This window comes from Camelina sativa, chromosome 1, assembly GCF_000633955.1.
Source record: "Camelina sativa cultivar DH55 chromosome 1, Cs, whole genome shotgun sequence".
Taxonomy (NCBI): Eukaryota; Viridiplantae; Streptophyta; class Magnoliopsida; order Brassicales; family Brassicaceae; genus Camelina; species Camelina sativa.
Window position 1 is genome coordinate 517,998 of NC_025685.1, and position 18,885 is coordinate 536,882.

Genomic DNA, 18,885 nt, shown 5'->3' on the forward strand with positions numbered 1-18,885 from the left:
CCCCCCCCCCCCCCCCAATAAAATCTAGAAACATGCGAAAGAGTCAGTTTCGAAATGTGTTTTGGTTACTATATGACACATGTTGAATATTCTCTCTACCTTTCAGTGAGTATTGGTGACGTGGGTTTATTATAATACAATATACAAGTATAAGGTGGAATATGTAAATATAACAAAATATTGGGTCGGAAAACGAAATACAGCTGTTTCGATAAAACCGAACCAAAGAAATTTCCAATTGATGAACATGACATGAGATGAGAGAGGGATAGACAGATTAAGTCAAAACATTAAACTCTCTGTATCACATCAAAGCATGCGCACGAACTAGTGTTCCGATTCAGGACAGAAAAAGGTAAAGTACAAAATCAAACCGGCGAAAATCTTTTTATTTTTATTTGGTGTTTTTTCCGGCACCGATCTTTGCCGATTCACCATGGCGGCGGTGGAGAATGCGTATCTGATGCAGTTTGTGGACGAAACCTCTTTTTACAACCGGATCGTTTTGAGCCATCTTTTGCCGGCGAATCTTTGGGAACCTTTGCCTCATTTTCCCCAGACGTGGCTCCGTAATTTCCTCGCCGGAACCCTACTCTACTTCATCTCTGGTTTTCTCTGGTGCTTCTACATCTATTACCTTAAAATCAACGTCTACCTTCCCAAAGGTCTCGATTTCTACTTTTGTTCTTCTCATTATGCTTCAGAATTTTTTTTCATTTTAAGGAAAGGAGCTTCTTCGTTGTACTGTTCTGTGATTTGGATTTAACCTAGGATAAGAAAGAAAAAAAAAGATTTGATGTGGATCAGTGGATGGTTCATGTGGGGATGTTTGGTGATATAGCTTCTTGTGCAACCAATGAAAAGTGTTACATCTTCTCTACATTATTACTTTGGCATATATGTCACGGAGTGTTTATGTGAGAAGATTCCAGTTGAGATGTCTCTAAGCTTTTGTCTTAGTTTTGAAATCTTTTTAATTAATTTATTTGATCTGCTTTTTTTGCTTCAGATGCCATTCCTACAATGAAGGCTATGCGTTTGCAAATGTTTGTGGCAATGAAGTCTATGCCTTGGTACACTCTTCTTCCAACTGTCTCTGAGTATATGATTGAGCATGGTTGGACCAAATGCTACTCTAGACTAGGAGAATTCGGCTGGATCCTCTATTTTGTTTACATTGCCATCTATCTTGTTTTCGTTGAGTTTGGTATTTATTGGATGCACAGAGAGCTTCATGACATTAAGCCTCTTTATAAGCTTCTCCATGCCACCCATCATATCTACAACAAGCAAAATACACTCTCTCCTTTTGCCGGTACGTGTAATTCCTAATACTTTTTAGTCATGTAAAAAGATTGGTAGCATTCAATTTCTTACCAGAGAAAAAGAGTTTATGAACATCTGAGAAAGACTTATGCATTAGCCTCGGATTGTATCATGGGTTATCAGAGAATGTGACATCTATATATATTCCTTTCGTTTTTGTTTTTAGGGCTTGCGTTTCACCCAGTAGACGGGATACTTCAGGCTATACCGCATGTGATAGCGCTGTTTATAGTGCCAATTCATTTCACAACCCATATAGGTCTTTTGTTCATAGAAGCTATATGGACAGCGAACATCCATGACTGCATCCACGGAAACATCTGGCCTATAATGGGTGCAGGATACCATACGATACACCACACGACATACAAGCATAATTATGGTCATTATACCATATGGATGGATTGGATGTTTGGCTCTCTTAAAGATCCTCTCTTAGAAGAAGATGACAACAAAGACGGCTCCAAGAAAGCAAAGTGAGAACGCCCACTTGGTTTTGTCTTTTGTCTGCTTGCTTGCTCCTTGTTTTGTTCAAAGTTTCAGCTATTCTTGTTCTTCATGTGTCTCTCTCTCTCTCTCTTATTGTTTCCAATTATTTTGTTAGAAACATTGACTGCACATTTGCTGTCTAGTTTAAATCAGGTAAATGTTTGATCATCTCTGTAAGACCCCTTTTTTTTTTTTTAACTGTCAACCTTAAAACAAAGATTTTGACTTGCATTTGCCACCAATTGACAATTGTTGTGGGCTTTGCCAATATCTTCACCACCAACTTTACAACTTATTCAATTGCCGATATTGCTGAATCATTTACGGGTCCGGTTCTGTAGTCTTGCTACACAGACATCACATGTCTCTTCTTCATATGTTGTTCTTCTCATGACTCTTAAACCTTTTTAATCACTTTGTTGGAAATTGGAAACAGTGAATAAATAAAATTAATGTAAGTCATTTAAATATTCTAAGTTTGTTTTGATCTGAACCTGGTATAGCTATAAATTACAGAGTTCCTCCTGCTTGCGATTTATATCACTCTCTCTGTCCTCTCACAAATATTTTCAGTAACGCTTTAGCACAGATCATAACCACTTCCTCAATGAGACCTCTTTTTACAACCAAATGGTTCCGAGTCACCTTTTGCCGCCGAGTCTGTGGGAACCTTTGCCACATTTCCTCCAGACATGCCTCCGGAATTACCTCGCCGCAAACATGCTCTACTCCATCTCCGACTTCCTCTGGTGCTTCGACATCTATTACCTTAAACTCAACGTTTACGTCCCCAAAGGTGACTTTTTTTTTTGTTGAAATTTCAATGTTCTGTTTTAAACATTCTTATGACAATAAACCTTCTTACTGTTAATTACTTGAAAAATGGTGGTTTTAAGTTCTGTTTCTTGTGTGCAGAATCTATCCCTACAAGAAAGACAATGATTCTGCATATATATGTGGCAATGAAGGCTATGCCTTGGCAAAGTCTTCTTATATGGTCGAGCATGGTTGGACCAAATGTTACTCTACAGTTGACCATTTCAACTGGTTCCTCTGTTTCCTCTGTTTCCTCTGCATAGCTCTCTTATCTTGCTTTAGTTGAGTTTGGAGTTTATTGGATTCACAAAGAGCTTCATGACAATAAACTTCTCTATAACACTGCAGAAGTAGGATTCAATTCATGCACCTTGTTTCCATGATTAAAATTAGCATTTGTTACTGAAGAAGTTCATGAATCTCTGTTTTGCATTTGACAAGTTTTTGATGTGATTATGAACTCTTCAAACACAAATTACACTGAACACCAATTATTTATAAAAAAAAGTTTCTTAAAACCTCTCATGAGTTTTACCGTTGAAGAAGGTTCTTCTTAACAACTTCCCATGAGTTCTTCAACATTGACAAATCTAAAATTTAATAATAAAAATTTGATAAAAACATCGCTATGGGTAAGGTTTTGAATGAATGTCTGCGCTTAGTTAGAATAATAATAAAGCCCAAGTTTAGGGCCCATATATATATTTCGGAGGTTCGTACGGTAGGGTGACCTATGTAATCACGATATCTTTTCTCTCTCTCTTCTCTCTCTCTTCTCCTCTCTCTATCTCTCTCTCTCTCTCCCTTGCTCGAGCATCAAACTCGTCACACGTTAGCACTAGAGAGTGCCTACATAGACCAGAAGAATTACACAAGAGGTTGGCGTATTTTATTTTCTTTTCCTTTGCAATTCACCTTTTTGTTTGTCTTCTTTTTAATTACTATACAGTACATATATAGAATTCTCTTTTTCTTGGTACATATATATAGCCTGGATTTAGTTAACGCATCCATGAAATCGCGGCGGCTGAACGTCTCGGAGGATCCTCGAACCATCCTTGGAAAGCACTCACGAGTACCTACTTCAAACTCAACTAATGCTCTAGAAAACTCAGAAGTACCGGTCCCAATTGATGTCATGATGGACATATTCTCTAGATTATCGGCAAAATCTATAGCCAGATGTNAACGCAGCCATGAAATCGCGGCGGCTGAACGTCTCGGAGGATCCTCGAACCATCCTTGGAAAGCACTCACGAGTACCTACTTCAAACTCAACTAATGCTCTAGAAAACTCAGAAGTACCGGTCCCAATTGATGTCATGATGGACATATTCTCTAGATTATCGGCAAAATCTATAGCCAGATGTAGCTGCGTATCGAAGCTCTGGTTTTCCATACTTAGACTTCCCTATTTCACCGAGTTGTGCCTGACCAAATCTTCTGCTCGACCGAAGCTATTGTTCGCTTGCGTGAGACACAGAGAGCTGATCGTCTTCCTGACACCTCAGCCTCAACATTCATATGAGAGATCGTCTCGTTTAGCTGCCACTTTTCATATGAAAATTCCCTGCGGTGATTTTTGTGATATTATTAGTCCTATCCATGGCCTTGTCTTTGTTCGAGATGTGCAGAAGTTCAAGTTGGTCTCGGTGATATGTAACCCTACCACCAGACAAACCTTAACTTTACCGAAACCAAAGACAAAGAAGAGGTTATATATAAGTAGCTATTTTGGGTATGATCCGATGGAGAAACAATTCAAGGTACTTTTAATGACCGAAAGAGATGGGATTTCTGATGAGCATCAAGTTCTAACATTATTAGGAACTAAGAAACTTTCATGGAGCATGATCGAATGTTGCATACCTCATTTTCCTAGATTTGATGGGATATGCATTAATGGTGTTTTGTATTACCGAGCTTCTGTCGACATATATTCAAATATGTCTATGATAGTTTGCTTTGATGTTAAGTCAGAGACGTTCAGCTTTATCAAAGTTATGGAACCTTTCATCAATGCAGTGGCTAGTGGAGCAACTCTGATTAACTACAATGGTAAATTGGGTTCAGTTCTGTCGGAAGGGCGTCCTTACATTTGTGGAAGAGATAGACGGTTTGAGATGTGGATACTAAAAGACTCTGATAAACACGAATGGTCCAAGTTTGTTTACGAAATGCCTCCTCGGTGGCAGCATATAAGCGAACGTAAAGTTTTTCGTTTTATTGGGGTCATTGGTACTACAAATGAAATTGTGTTGTCGTCGAGTCGTCCGCCCGACCGTTGCTATGTTTTATACTACAGTTTGGAGAGGAAAACTATCATCAGAGTAGTTGAAATCCAAGGGATGGGAGCGATTAAGAGAAATGGGGTTATTATGTTTTTAGACCATGTAGAGGACGTGAGACTTACGTAACACATTTCAGAATGTGCTTGACGATACAATAATTTTATTAACAACTTTTCATATTAAATTTGTTTTTTTTTTGGGTCAAAAAGTTTTCATATTACAATTTATATACAATAATAACATCTTCTTTTCATACTAAATTAAATTTGTATATGATGCATGCGTTTCCTGTCGGATTTACTCCTTGGAAAAAGAATCCTTTAGATGCATGTGTGACATGTGAGGGATCGGTGAATCGCGATGAAGCTATACGTAAATTCGTCCAAAACTAAATTCCATGCGTGTCACAATATGAGATTTGCCCAAAGTTGCATCATTTATTTATTTTTGCTAAAGTAAAATTACATAAGTTTTACTAAAGAGAATTAAATTAACCCCTTACTATTTTTTCTTTTCTTTTGAATGTAATGTTAAATTAAATTCAAGAAAAATTAACGTTCTCTTTACAATTGATCAGATGTGTTTTGAAACTTAGAAAGTGAAATCAGAGCAGTATATTAAAACTTTTAGAATCCTCTTGTTGCTAGCCAAGAACGTAGAACCCCTTACTATTTTAATTTTATTTTGATGTTTTCAAATGTTTTTTTGTTCCCTCAGTTATGCATCGGATCCTTTGATTCGCATCAAAGAAAATTATATATCTGTTTGAACCGAGTACTAAAATCGGTTTTTTATTAGTCAAATCTTACAAAGTAAGAATTGTAGTCAAACGATAACCAATTGTTTCTTTTAGAGTGATATGTATATACAAAAGCTTTTTAGTGGTGGGTGGTATTGTCAACAACCTATATGCATATCTACTGTAAATATATACTGTAAAACAACAGTTTCGTTAATTTGAGGATTCATGTGGTTTGGAAGAAGATACATTTCCCAGAGGCGTTGTGAGAAGTCGGACGATCACTAATTCTGGTACCCATGGTCCTTTTTTTTCTTTTATCTTTTTCTTTTCTTTCTTTCAATTTTTGGTTTGGTAAGTGTGCTCGAGTGGCTCTCTTTTTCATATGTTACGTTGTTGTTGTCGTGACTCTTAAACCTTTCCAATCACTTTGTTGTACTTAAATAAATAGACATGTGTATGTTGTAATCACTCTTAAACCTCTTTCTATGTTGTAATAAAGTAAATCATATATTATAAGTTGTAATAGAGTCTACTTCATCTCCGGCTTCCTCTGGTGCTTCTACATCTATTATCTTAAACTCAACGTTTACGTTCCCAAAGGTGACTTTTTTTTTTGAATTTCGATGTTCTGTTTTAAACCTTCGATTATATAGCCTGATGGATTCTGTCATACATGATACATACGTTTCAATTTGACGAGCATTACCCTCTTGCATGCATTCTTACTGTTAATTACTTTCAGTTCTTGTCTTCTAGTACTTCTCATTTGATTAGTAGTCTTTAAATATTTTTCTTGATCTCTATCGTCGATTATATCGCATGAACGTTTCCTTTTTTCTTTCTTCTTACTGTTAATTACTTTTAGTTACTGTCTTCTAGTATTTCTCATTTGATTAGTTTTAAAGTCTTTTCTTGATCCCTTCCGATTATATCACCTAATGGATTCTGTCATACGTTTCAATTTGATGAACGAATTACCCTCTTGCATGGATTCTGACGGTTACTTTCAGTTCTTTTCTTCTTTTCTATTTCTCATTTCATTAGTCTTAAATTTTAATTTTTTAGTTTTTATTTTCCAAAAAAGGGCCAGGGCTTAAAAGCAAGTAAGAATTAGTTATTTCTCAACTTTGAATCTAACTTACATTTTAAAGTTGAATTTTCAATCTCCCGATGAAATTTGAGCTCAAATCTGATTATGTTTGTTGTGCTCAATTGTGGCTAGTAGAAGCTGAACATTGTAATGAAAGTTTGTTGTGCTTAATTGTACTGAACATAATAGGTGTTCTATTCATTTTAAGCTTGTATTCAATCCCTTGAGATATTGTGGTTCTTACAAGAAAGGCTATTTTGTGTTCAGATTCCATTCCTACAAGAAAGGCTATGCTTTTGCAAATACATGTGGCAATGAAAGCTATGCCTTGGTACACTCTTCTTCCAGCTGTCTCTAAGTATATGATCGAGCATGGTTGGACCAAATGTTACACTACAATTGACCATTTCAACTGGTTCCTCTGTTTCCTCTACATAGCTCTCTATCTTGCTTTAGTTGAGTTTGGGGTTTATTTTATTCACAAAGAGCTTCATGACATTAAATTTCTCTATAAGCATCTCCATGCGACCCATCACATCTACAACAAGCAAAATACACTCTCTCCATTTGCCGGTAAGTCGCTGTCAAGCTATATGCTTTCAATCTAAACTCATCAAGAATGTTGTATCAATGGTTACTTTGGCTTTTCCAGGGCTAGCATTCCATCCGTTGGACGGGATACTTCAGGCTGTCCGCACGTGATAGCGCTGTTTATAGTGCCGATTCATCTTATAACACATCTGAGTCTTTTGTTCATAGAAGCCATATGGACAGGGAACATCCATGACTGCATCCACGGTAACATCTGGCCTGTAATGGGTGCAGGATACCATACCATACACCACACGACGTACAAGCATGGCTCCCTTAGGTCATCACCAACAGTGATACTTAGCTAAGTTGCTAAAAGATTGGTAGTAATAAAAATGATTAATTTATTCAAATCATGTAAAGTTTTGTTATAGTCGTTGCTTATTTAGGATGTTTTAGATACATTAAGCGTCGAGTATGTGTCAAGACCTGATTAGTTAGGGGATAAAAAAAACATATTGTCTCTCTCTTTCAACTGGTTGTATCTTCATCTCCACCCACGGTAGCTCCATGGGCGAGGTCGGGTTCATCAAAACAGAAGCATATGGGTTCATTATATCATAGATTCAAGTGGTCAAATCTTTGATTGTTTGGTTCAATGATGTTTGGGTTTGTTTATCTTGGTAAGAATCTCTCTGATTTTCAATTGTAGATTGTCATGCATTAGGTTTAATTGATGTGAGAATAAATTATGGTTAAGCAAATTGAAATTGATGTTACAAAAATTAGAGGGTTTTATTGATATTCCCAGAATATAGATGCAGATCAGAACATACGTATCCAGCTATGTCTTATTCAAAGAACAGAACAAATACAATTTACAATTATTACAAAACAGAAACTTACTTGATGATTCTTTCTCTCTCTCGTAACTAAAACGTATCGTTGATAGAGGCTTGCAAAGTGCAATCTCCTAAAACAGAATTTCGTCCCTACTATGGTGTAAGTAGTTAAGTGGACGTCTATCTTGAGGATTCAACTATCGATCTCCGGATTACATACCTCTGGAGATCCTAGCAAACTATACTCTGTTTTTTCTTTCAGAAATTTACGGGAAGAAGAAGAAGAGACGAAACCGTTATGTCTTCGTTTATGTCAAGTGATGTGTTTATATATAACACCAAACGTTGTTTCTACAACCGACGTATACGTCTTTTCTAATCGACGCATACAAAGAGTGAACGTACGTGTATGTTCAGACACATGTTCTCTTCTTAGTTCAATTTAATTAAATCAAATTAATTAAACAAAACTCTAACATTTATGATGTTAGAAATTTGGGAATTAGATATGGGTGGGATTGAAGGGGAAACATGTGGGACTTGCCTGGATATAGTTATTGATAGAGGTGTTCTTCAATTGCTGTTCTAAATACCAAAATAAGATCTACCATTAGAAGCATACAATTTTTTAAGAAACTTAACCAAACAATTTTTAAAATTTAATATTAAACTTATTCTAACCCCACTTAACCAACCTTTTAGCTTTCCCCATTGAGGATGCCCTTAGGGTTCCTTTAACAGAAGAAGACAGTTACAATAAGAAAACAAAATAATGAGAATGTCCAAAGTTCACATTTTTCCTCTTCTCGTGACTCTTAAACATTTCAAATCACTTTGTTGGAACTAGAAGCATGGACCACATAATTTGATACGAAGTTTCCGACTTTCCATTTTTAAATTCTCTTATAAATTAATTATAATTAACCTTCTATAATTGCAGGATATTTTTTTTTTTTTACAGATTTTTTAAAATATGAAGGATTTGAATAGGTCTACCTTAGATAGATTAATAATTGTGTATATAAATTTGCGGTGTCAAAAGTCAAACTCTACCAAACGATATCACCCAAAAATCTAGCCAGAGAGGTTTACAACAATCATCTTTGAAGTTTCCCAAAATCGTAAAATTTTAAATCTTAATGGATATGTGAGGTTTGCTCAAGATATGATTGATATGTATATGAAGGCAAAGTTTCCTTTTTTGTCGGTTAAGATTGAATAATTTTGAAAAGCAATAAAATTTTCAAAACACAACAAATTAAATAAATAAATACCTAAAAATTTACACACCAAAAGGCATCGAAATTTACAAAACCGCGTGTCCTCTCTCTCTTTCATCCGCCATGAAAGTATAATACACCTTTTCAATAACCCACTTTTATTATATAGTTTCTGCTAAGCACCAAACAATTTTAAGGCGAGTCGATCGACGTCAGGTATATAAATCTTTCTTTCTCGCCCAAGAAAAAACTCCTTTATTGCTTTGACTGGAGAGAGTTTGGTAATTTTTCTTCTGTAATTTCATATTAAAAATCTTCTTTTTGCATATTCATGACCCATGGGGGCATAAAGGTCGTTCCTTTAACATGGGTTTTTGTAGATATACCCAAAAAATATTTATATTGCTCACTCCCACTTGTGTGTGATTAGATTGTCCTTAGAGGTGTCACTGTTTGTCTCTCTACTTATCGTTCCTTTAATTACTGTAATGTTGAATTGGCGGGTTTCATTTATCTACTAACCACTAGGATGATGTTTATTGTCTCCCTCTTTCTTAATTCTTCTCTACTTTTCGGACAGTAGAGACTCTTGATTGCTCCTCTTCAGCTAATTTTTGAGACGTTATTAAGTGTTTGTTACACGCAATGGCTCGCTTCAGTTTTCCTTGTTTTCCGAATTTTGGGGGTTTTAATCAGGTTTGTTGATTCTCTTGTCAATGATTTTGGAAAAGTTTTTAAATTGGTGGGTTTTGCTTTTGACTCTCTACTTTAGAATTGATGTGGTTCCGTTAAGGTCGTGTTTGGTTTATCATTCTGTTCCAAATATTTAGGTGAAGTTAGAGCCTTTTTATTGGATCTCATTGTAGATTGTTAGGTCTGCTAATTTGCATATTATCAATTCAGTTACTCTTGGTTCCAGCCAGATTCGTTTTGGTGGTCATAGTCTTCTTTAGTCATGGTTTGGTTCTAACCGAGTAAGAATCTCTTTTCAATCTTCTCTGTTCTTCTCTCTTTGTGGTTCTGTGGTTTGACTTCTTCGCAAGTGATAACTTTTGCTGTGAATCTTGTTTGTTTCCAGCTTGATTGATTGATTGATTGAACAGGGGAATAGTTATATTATATCAGGTGGTTAATATAGAAGAAAAGTTTCAGATTTTAAGAAAACAAATACTTATGGCAGATACAGATTTAGCTTACCAATGTTTGACCTAACCCCATCTCACCGGATTACAGGATTTGTATGATTAGCTGTGAATTGTACAACCAATGATTTGTTACTTGATGGAGTTTAGTTAGCTTAGTAGGAATCTGTTGTTCCTTTTGCTTGATTTAAGATAACATCATGTCTTTAGCTTTACACATAGCCGCATTTCTATACCAAACCAATAAAAAACTTTCGCTGTTCAATCTAAAATGCTTCTTTAATCAAGTCTTCTTAGGACTGGTTCTTCCATAATCTTGTTCCTTGAGTATTATTAAGTGGTATTCTTTGTATCTTCCTGTAAACCTTCTTACCCATTAGAGTGTGTGATTTCTTGGGATGATCTTAGGCTGTGACAAACCGGGGGCCTGAGATTTCAGAAACTGCTGATAATTTGGTCTCACCATCTGGCATTCCACTCATAGAACCTAATAGTAAAGAGGTACCCTAATTGTTTATTTTCGCCAACTATTTCTTGGCGAGTCTCACTGGTGTATATCAAAACTTAATCTTGTGTTGCAACGAATACCACAACTTAGACATCGAGTTTTTATATATCTCTTGTTTTCACATCATTTTGGTCGTAATGATGAGCTGAATTTAGATATCACTGTTATACAGCAGGTCAATTTTGTTTGAGAAGGCAATAGCTTTTCTAATGAGTTTATGCAACTATTTTGACCCACAGCAGTGATCTCTTGCAGATTCTTTGCTTTTTACATACTACAAGTATCTTTCTTGCTTAGATTCCATCATTGTGGCTGAATCGAAAAGCACAGAGAGAAAGGAAAATTATTTGATCATGGTGTATTTTATGTCTCTAAGCAGCACAGGATGAGAGAGGCACAGCTAGGCGCTCACACTGTGAGGTCCCATGGAATGACTGTTGCAAGGACTCACATGCATGATTGGATCATTCTCGTGTTACTTGTTATTCTCGAGGGCGGACTCCTTATAATCCACCCGTTTTATCGCTTTGTTGGGAAAGATATGATGACTGATCTCAGTTACCCGTTAAAAAGTAACACTGTACCAATTTGGTCTGTCCCGGTAAGCGTCCAATAAGTCAACTTCTAACACTGGCCTCATACATTTTTCACAACATAAATAACATTTCTTTTCTTCGGAATGACAGGTATATGCGATGCTGTTGCCTTTGGTAATCTTCATCTTTATCTATTTCCGTCGAAGAGATGTTTATGATCTTCATCACGCTGTGCTAGGTAAGAATTTCTGAAGGAGAGTTACTGTTTGCTTCAAACGTCTTCTTTCATTTCACTTGTTTAATCAACAGTAATGTTGGCCTTTCTCCATGTGCAGGTCTCTTATACTCCGTTCTGGTGACAGCAGTACTTACCGATGCAATCAAGAATGCAGTTGGTCGACCACGTCCTGACTTTTTCTGGCGTTGTTTTCCCGATGGCAAAGCTGTAACTATGCCTCCATGTGTTTTACTATCGCGTTTTTAATTCTGTTCTGCCTCTTGAATGTCGATTTTGCTTCTCAGGTTTATGATACCCTCGGAGATGTTGTATGCCATGGTGATAATAGCGTCATAAGGGAAGGGCACAAAAGCTTCCCAAGCGGGCACACCTCATGTAAAGACTTATTTTACTGTTTCTATTTCTGTCTTCTTGAGCATTTTAGGCGAAAATAAAGTTTTGGTTTTTATTAAACTGCGGCTTTGACTTGTTTTTGCAGGGTCTTTTGCGGGTCTGGGATTTCTGTCGTTATACTTATCGGGAAAGATTCAAGCATTTGACGGTAAAGGCCATGTTGCAAAGCTATGCATAGTCATACTCCCTTTGCTATTCGCAGCTCTGGTCGGTATTTCCCGTGTTGATGACTATTGGCATCATTGGACAGACGTCTTTGCAGGAGGCTTGCTAGGTTTGTTTCAACTCTCTACTCAAAAAGGTCAAAACTTACTTGTTCCCTTTAAACAGCATTCAAACCTCATACCATTGTCTGAACTCGCAGGTCTTGTGGTCTCTACGTTCTGTTATCTTCAATTTTTCCCGCCACCATATCACACCGAAGGTGCAAACGAATTGCAGATTCCATTTTACAGTTTTGCTGAAAAGGTGTATCTTTTATAGTGTGAATTGATCATCTAAAGTTTGATATTGTGCTAGGTTGGGGACCATATGCTTACTTCCAAGTGTTGGAAGCTGCGAGAGTGCAATGTACCGAGAATGGAGCCGTGCAGCAACCGCCTCAAGGTGATAACGGTGAAGAAGAAGACGGTGGGTTTATGGGTTTACATTTGGTGGATAATCCGAGTATGAGGAGAGAAGAAGATGTAGAAACTGGTAGAGGCTGAGTAGAAGACACACTGAAGCTGCTTTGGTTTTTTTTTTTAGGACACTTTTTTCTTGTTCTTTTGATTCTTTGTTTGGCTACTTTGCTAGATTTGTGTAAGATAACTAGTGGTAAGTGGTAATTACAGTCGTTTGGTTTTTAGTTTAAATGGATGGGACCAGTATTAATGGGTCCGGTATTGTTATTGCTTATTGGTTAATGTTTGTGCTTTTGATTAGTTCACTCTCTAGATAATCAAATAGCAAATTAAAGTGAGTTTTAATTTGATACTTTAGCTTTGTGTTTTTTTCCAACAATTCAAGAGCTGAGTTTGGATTTGAAACTAATCGAAACTTTTAAAATTTTATTTGTGTGTTGTAATTTGTATGTGCATTGTAAAAACTAAAAAGAATCACGGAAAACATTTTTTGGTTAAAAACACTAAAATAATGTGTAAATTGTAAGTGTGCCACTTTTGTTGTTGGGTCACAATCAAACTCAAATCCGGCATAATTCATTGGCAACAAATAACTCAAAGAAATAATAAAAACTAAAAGAAAAAAAAAAAGTTTACTTGAATCGTTTCTTCTTGATAATATATGTATACTTTTGTGTTATTTGTTTCTGTATGTGTTGAATACTTCCAATTCTCTTATTAAATATTGCATTTAAGTTTCGTGTTCTTTTCTTATGTTTCAAGTGTTGTATCGTCTGATTTCGTATAGATATTAGCATATACATGTTCAAAATTTCGTGGCAAAGTAGACACGACATGAGCACGCCAACTTTCTCAATCTAGCCCATTTGTTTTTTACAAATGTCATGCGTTACCAAAAGTTAATTACATACCAAAAAAAGATCAGGTTAATACTTACTATAAGAGCCTAAACATACCATCCGAACGTGTGATGTTTTGATTATCGTAAAACCAAATAATTGTGTTTGCATTTGAACTGTATATATATATATTTGTAATCATATTAATATGTGCTTATGAATTATAGTTACAACAAAAATAATGATCGAATGATCGATTGTATATAGATAAAGAATATATAAGATGAAATACTTAAACACGAATGCAAACGGAAGGATATTATATTGTTTGTGTTTGACAATTTCTTTGTCTTCGCAAATATCTTTAGTAGAGATCTTTAACATATATAGTTTAAACTTTAAAACCAAAAAACGACTCGTCATATGTCACACAAGTGCATAGTTGCATATAAATATTAAGTGAATAATTAACCATATAACTATATAATAAGACTAATAATTACAGCTAAGGGGTGACATGTTTAATACTCAATCTTTTGTCAACTCATTATATATAGGCTCCTGTCTCCTCCTAACACAAGAAGCACAAGGGAAAGAAGAAAAGAGAGAGAAAATGACGATAGCTTTGCTCTTGAACTCGACGACGACGGTGGCTACGAAGCAGAATCCGGCGGTGGTGGTATCTTCTCGGCCACCTCCTTACGTGGGATCTAGTTTCCCACGTCGTCGTCCTCTTCGAGTTTCGTGTGTTGCCACAAACCCTAGGTGAGTTTTTTTTTTCTATCTTTTCAGATCTTCAAATCCTCTTCGTTGATAAAATTATAAATTTTGGCTTTTCCTTTTATATTGGTTGATTCCGTGGTATACGATCATATTATACAATGGAAGTGAAAAAGTGTTGGACGATCATATTATATTTAAATATTTGTCTAATTCGCAAATCCTGTCAAAACCGAATCAAAATGGTACAAGAAAAGTGATCAAAAAGTTAACTATATATATATATATATATATATATTTTCTATATTGAACTTGGAAATATGTCAATTCAGTGAGATGATTGCTAGTTATAATTTGCATTTTGAAAGGCACGAATTCTGATCAAAAAAATAATTTTCGTAACAATTTAAAAATGTTATAGAGAAACGAGTGAAGAAACAAACAAGAAGACGTTTCGACCCATCAAAGAAGTACCAAACCAAGTGACACACACAATCACACAAGAGAAGCTCGAGATCTTCAAATCAATGGAACCTTGGGCCCAAGAAAACTTGTTATCTTACCTCAAACCCGTTGAAAGTTCATGGCAACCACAAGACTTTTTGCCCGAAACCAACGACGAGGACCGGTTCTACGAGCAAGTGAAAGAGCTACGAGATCGAACGAGAGAGATCCCTGACGATTACTTTGTAGTTCTTGTCGGAGACATGATCACCGAAGAAGCCTTACCAACCTATCAAACGACTTTGAACACTCTCGATGGCGTCAAGGACGAGACAGGGGGGAGTCTGACACCGTGGGCGGTTTGGGTTAGAGCATGGACGGCAGAGGAGAACCGACACGGTGATTTGTTGAATAAGTATCTTTACTTATCAGGTCGTGTTGATATGCGTCATGTTGAAAGAACTATTCAATATCTCATCGGATCCGGCATGGTACGTTGATACGTTCTTATCATCTCATACTAAAAAAATGTTGTGGGCACAAAATGTAAATTATAATTTCTTTAGGGCCTAACTGATAATTTTTATAATTGTTATTCAGGACTCCAAATTTGAGAACAATCCATACAACGGCTTCATCTACACTTCTTTTCAAGAGAGGGCCACGTTCATCTCCCACGGCAACACGGCGAGGCTAGCCACGACCTACGGCGACACAACGCTCGCCAAAATCTGCGGAACAATCGCGGCGGACGAGAAACGGCACGAGACGGCTTACACACGGATCGTCGAGAAGCTATTCGAGATCGATCCCGACGGGACCGTACAGGCTCTAGCGAGTATGATGAGGAAGCGGATCACGATGCCGGCTCATCTGATGCACGACGGACGCGACGACGATCTGTTCGATCATTACGCCGCCGTCGCGCAGAGGATCGGAGTTTATACCGCGACGGATTACGCAGGGATTTTGGAGTTTTTGTTGCGGCGGTGGGAGGTGGAGAAGTTAGGGTCGGGTTTGACCGGCGAAGGAAGGAGAGCACAGGACTATCTGTGTACCTTGCCGCAGAGGATTAGAAGGTTAGAGGAAAGAGCTAACGATAGAGTCAAACTTGGGTCAAAACCTTCGGTATCATTCAGCTGGATCTACGGGAGAGAAGTTAAACTATAAAAAAGACAAAGCTTGTTGCGTTTTTCACTGTACTTGGACTCTATGTAAAGTAAAACTAAGGGAAAACGTCCTATTTCTCCCTCGGAACTATCATATCGTATTAGATCCACACCGAACTTTGACCTCGTTCTATAGCTCCTTCGAACTTAAGTCGTCCACCTATTTCTACCCGAATCCATAGTTCTATTGCTATTTTCTCTTCGGATTAAAACTTCTCATCTAATTCTCCATAAATTTGGTTTATACGGTTTATAATTGGTTTAATATTTGCTTAACTAACTAATAAATCCTATTAACCGGATTAAATCTTATTTCAACCCGATTTTAAAATTAAACCCATCAAACCGGATGAAGAAAGCTGAAAATTTAACCACAAAAAAATAAAGCTTAAAAACAATTGAGAAACCTTTGCATAAAACTCATTAATCTCTCGTCAGCCAAGGTAGACTAATCCTTTGGATTTTGAATTGAGGATTTCGATTATGTGGGTTATTAGATAGAAGAAGACTGGGGAAAAACTTTTGGGTCTTGTGGCAAATTGGCAATGATGTGATTTTAGCATAAAGTTTGCTGTTTTGAGAAGAAGATGGGATCTGGGCGGAGCAAATCATGTTGTGGCTCGTCTGTGGTGAGAGGAGATGATGATATCGATGTGGCTTAATCTCCTCTGTCGTCTTCTAGTGGTGGTGAAGCGGAGAAGATCAAAGAGTCTTTGTGTGGTCTTCACTCTTCTTGTCTTCACGACAATGACGATGATAATAATGATGACCAGGTCTGGGTTTTTTTTTAATGTAGTTTCGATTGTTTTATGGAATTAGGTCAAAATCATGAGTCTTGATTTCTTTAGGTGTGTAATGGATGGATAAGGAATGGTCATGGAAGTGATTCACGGCGTAGAATGGAATCAAGGAATCAAAGAGATGATTCAAATTGCTATGAAAATTGACCGATGAACAAAAATCTTAAAATTTGCCCAGAAAAAAAAAATCTGAAAACGAAAGACGTGGGTAACATCGACGACACTAGATTGGTTCATCCTTATCGACAGATTATCAAATCTCAATTGAAATGATTTTTGGTTAATTGCAATGATTTTCCAATGTACTTTTGTAATTTTGAAATCAAAATTCACAAAATAGTAATTTTTTTTTAGTTTCAAAAACCGGGTGAAGAAAAATATGTTAGACATATTGTTTACGGGTCGGGTCAAATTTTTAATGTTGTCTGGTTTGAAAAATTGGTTACATACCAGATTTGTGTCGGTTTGTTAGTAAACCGTTTAAACCAAAAAAATTGGAGAAATAGCAATAGAATTACGAATTCGGGTAGAAATAGGTGGACGACTTAAGCTCGAAGGAGCTATAGAACAAGGTCAAAGTTCGGTGTGGATTTAATACGATATGATAGTTCCGAGGGGGAAATAGGACGTTTTCCCTAAAACTAAATAATAAAACGCTGAATGATCTTGTCGTTTCAGTGAAACACTGGGTTATATGTAATACGGCCCATGGGCTTGTGAAAATAAGCAGATAAAGGAGTGGCATAGACGTAATTAGAAGTGAACCTGAGGGATAGAAGAAAAAGTGAACATTTATAGTATTAATTAGTCCGTCCGTGGCTAGATAGATCATAACGCCCAGAGTTTGGTCTTCTTGTTTCACATTTGTCTCTTTTCTCACAGTCCTCTCAGAGCATAGAAATAATCGAAAACTTTTCTTGTTTCATCTGGGATTCGTTTTTGCTTCTGTTCATTGATCATATTCGATTGATTGAGTTTGTTAGAGAAGAAGAAAAAAAAATGGCGATGGCTATGGATCGGATCGTCTTCTCCCCTTCATCTTACGTCTATCGTCCTTGTCAAGTTAGGGGATCCAGATCTTCTAGAGTTTTCATGGCTTCTACGATTCGCTCTGCCGCTACGTGAGTTTTTTAATCTCTTCGAATTTGCAGGCTTATTTATTCCTTCAATGATTTGAATTTGTCCTGATCTGGTGTTTGCTTTTTTGAGTATCAATGAGAAATCTCCGGTTTTGGTTGATCCAGCTTCCTGTTTTCATCAATTTTAATTCCCAATGCACTCTTGGTTCATTTGTATGTTGAAATCTCTCATTTTTAACTAAGATTTATCTGCGAGCTTGGTTTTTAGATCACAGATACTCATTTATATGAAAAATGTTTGATTTTGTTAATCTGTACCTTACATGCAAAGGAAAATACATACTCTTCTTCGTTCTGAACGCATGCATGAATTGTTTTTGTGTTTATGACTTTCTTGTTACTTGGTTGTTGGCCCATAAGACTACTATGACTATGCTAATCAGTTTCTTATTCATTTATTCTCTTGTTTGTTTATCATGTTAAGTAAGACTATTGGGTGTTGTTCACGATTGATGTGTAGCACTGCTTACTCTATTTCTTGATTTCTTGCTCAACTCCTATTGAAATTATGAAACTTTATTTGTTTTTTTGTTTTTTTGTTTTTTTATTACAGAGAGGTTACGAATGGAAGGAAACTGTATATCCCTCCTAGAGAGGTGCATGTCCAAGTTAAACATTCTATGCCGCCAGAAAAGTTGGAGATCTTTAAGTCTTTAGAAGGATGGGCTGATGAAACCCTCTTGACTTATTTAAAACCTGTTGAGAAATCGTGGCAGCCGACTGATTTTCTTCCGGAACCTGAGTCGGAAGGATTCTATGACCAAGTGAAGGAGTTGAGAGAAAGGTGTAAGGAACTTCCTGATGACTATTTTGTGGTTCTTGTTGGGGATATGATCACTGAAGAAGCACTTCCTACTTACCAGACCATGTTGAACACCTTGGATGGAGTTAGGGATGAGACAGGAGCAAGTCCTACTCCTTGGGCTATATGGACCAGGGCTTGGACTGCTGAGGAGAATAGACATGGGGATCTTCTTAACAAGTATC

At 36.7% G+C, this 18,885-nt stretch overlaps 5 protein-coding genes and 1 pseudogene across 11 annotated transcripts in view; all 6 read left to right on the forward strand.

Moving 5' to 3' along the window:
• LOC104776707 (delta(7)-sterol-C5(6)-desaturase 1) lies at nt 232–1,985 on the forward strand. Of its 2 annotated transcripts, none has more exons than XM_010500850.2 (3): nt 232–665; nt 1,010–1,315; nt 1,493–1,985. In XM_010500850.2, the coding sequence occupies exons 1-3, from the start codon at nt 437–439 to the stop codon at nt 1,804–1,806; spliced, it is 849 nt and encodes a 282-aa protein (XP_010499152.1). In that variant the 5' UTR covers nt 232–436; the 3' UTR covers nt 1,807–1,985. The 2 variants fall into 2 exon arrangements, with proteins under 2 accessions (XP_010499152.1, XP_019099456.1); XM_019243911.1 differs by lacking the exon at nt 232–665 and adding an exon at nt 674–917 and having other exon boundaries at nt 1,493–1,905.
• LOC104703066 lies at nt 2,395–7,653 on the forward strand (annotated as a pseudogene).
• On the forward strand, nt 3,828–5,048 carry LOC109132900 (F-box protein DOR-like). Its single transcript, XM_019245886.1, has one exon. It carries the CDS (start codon nt 3,828–3,830, stop codon nt 5,046–5,048), a length of 1,221 nt encoding a protein of 406 aa, XP_019101431.1.
• On the forward strand, nt 9,460–13,087 carry LOC104776796 (putative lipid phosphate phosphatase 3, chloroplastic). 6 transcript variants are annotated; one of them, XM_010500961.2, is made up of 9 exons: nt 9,667–10,043; nt 10,898–10,990; nt 11,377–11,598; nt 11,684–11,771; nt 11,869–11,978; nt 12,056–12,146; nt 12,250–12,438; nt 12,529–12,588; nt 12,684–13,087. In XM_010500961.2, the coding sequence occupies exons 1-9, from the start codon at nt 9,993–9,995 to the stop codon at nt 12,869–12,871; spliced, it is 1,092 nt and encodes a 363-aa protein (XP_010499263.1). In that variant the 5' UTR covers nt 9,667–9,992; the 3' UTR covers nt 12,872–13,087. The 6 variants fall into 6 exon arrangements, with proteins under 6 accessions (XP_010499556.1, XP_010499482.1, XP_019099454.1 ...); XM_010501108.2 differs by lacking the exon at nt 9,667–10,043 and adding an exon at nt 10,055–10,321; XM_010501254.2 differs by lacking the exons at nt 9,667–10,043; nt 10,898–10,990 and adding an exon at nt 9,460–9,563.
• On the forward strand, nt 14,215–16,122 carry LOC104777112 (stearoyl-[acyl-carrier-protein] 9-desaturase 2, chloroplastic-like). The gene is made up of 3 exons (XM_010501357.2): nt 14,215–14,391; nt 14,768–15,281; nt 15,391–16,122. The coding sequence occupies exons 1-3, from the start codon at nt 14,240–14,242 to the stop codon at nt 15,958–15,960; spliced, it is 1,236 nt and encodes a 411-aa protein (XP_010499659.1). The 5' UTR covers nt 14,215–14,239; the 3' UTR covers nt 15,961–16,122.
• The window catches only part of LOC104777214 (stearoyl-[acyl-carrier-protein] 9-desaturase 5, chloroplastic), a 3,729-nt gene continuing 2,418 nt past the window's right edge, over nt 17,575–18,885 (forward strand). Inside the window, exons 1-2 of the mRNA XM_010501460.2 lie at nt 17,575–17,880; nt 18,452–18,832. Coding sequence (XP_010499762.1) covers nt 17,759–17,880; nt 18,452–18,832 — 503 coding nt within the window. The 5' untranslated portion in view covers nt 17,575–17,758. The remainder of the gene's footprint in view (nt 17,881–18,451; nt 18,833–18,885) is intronic.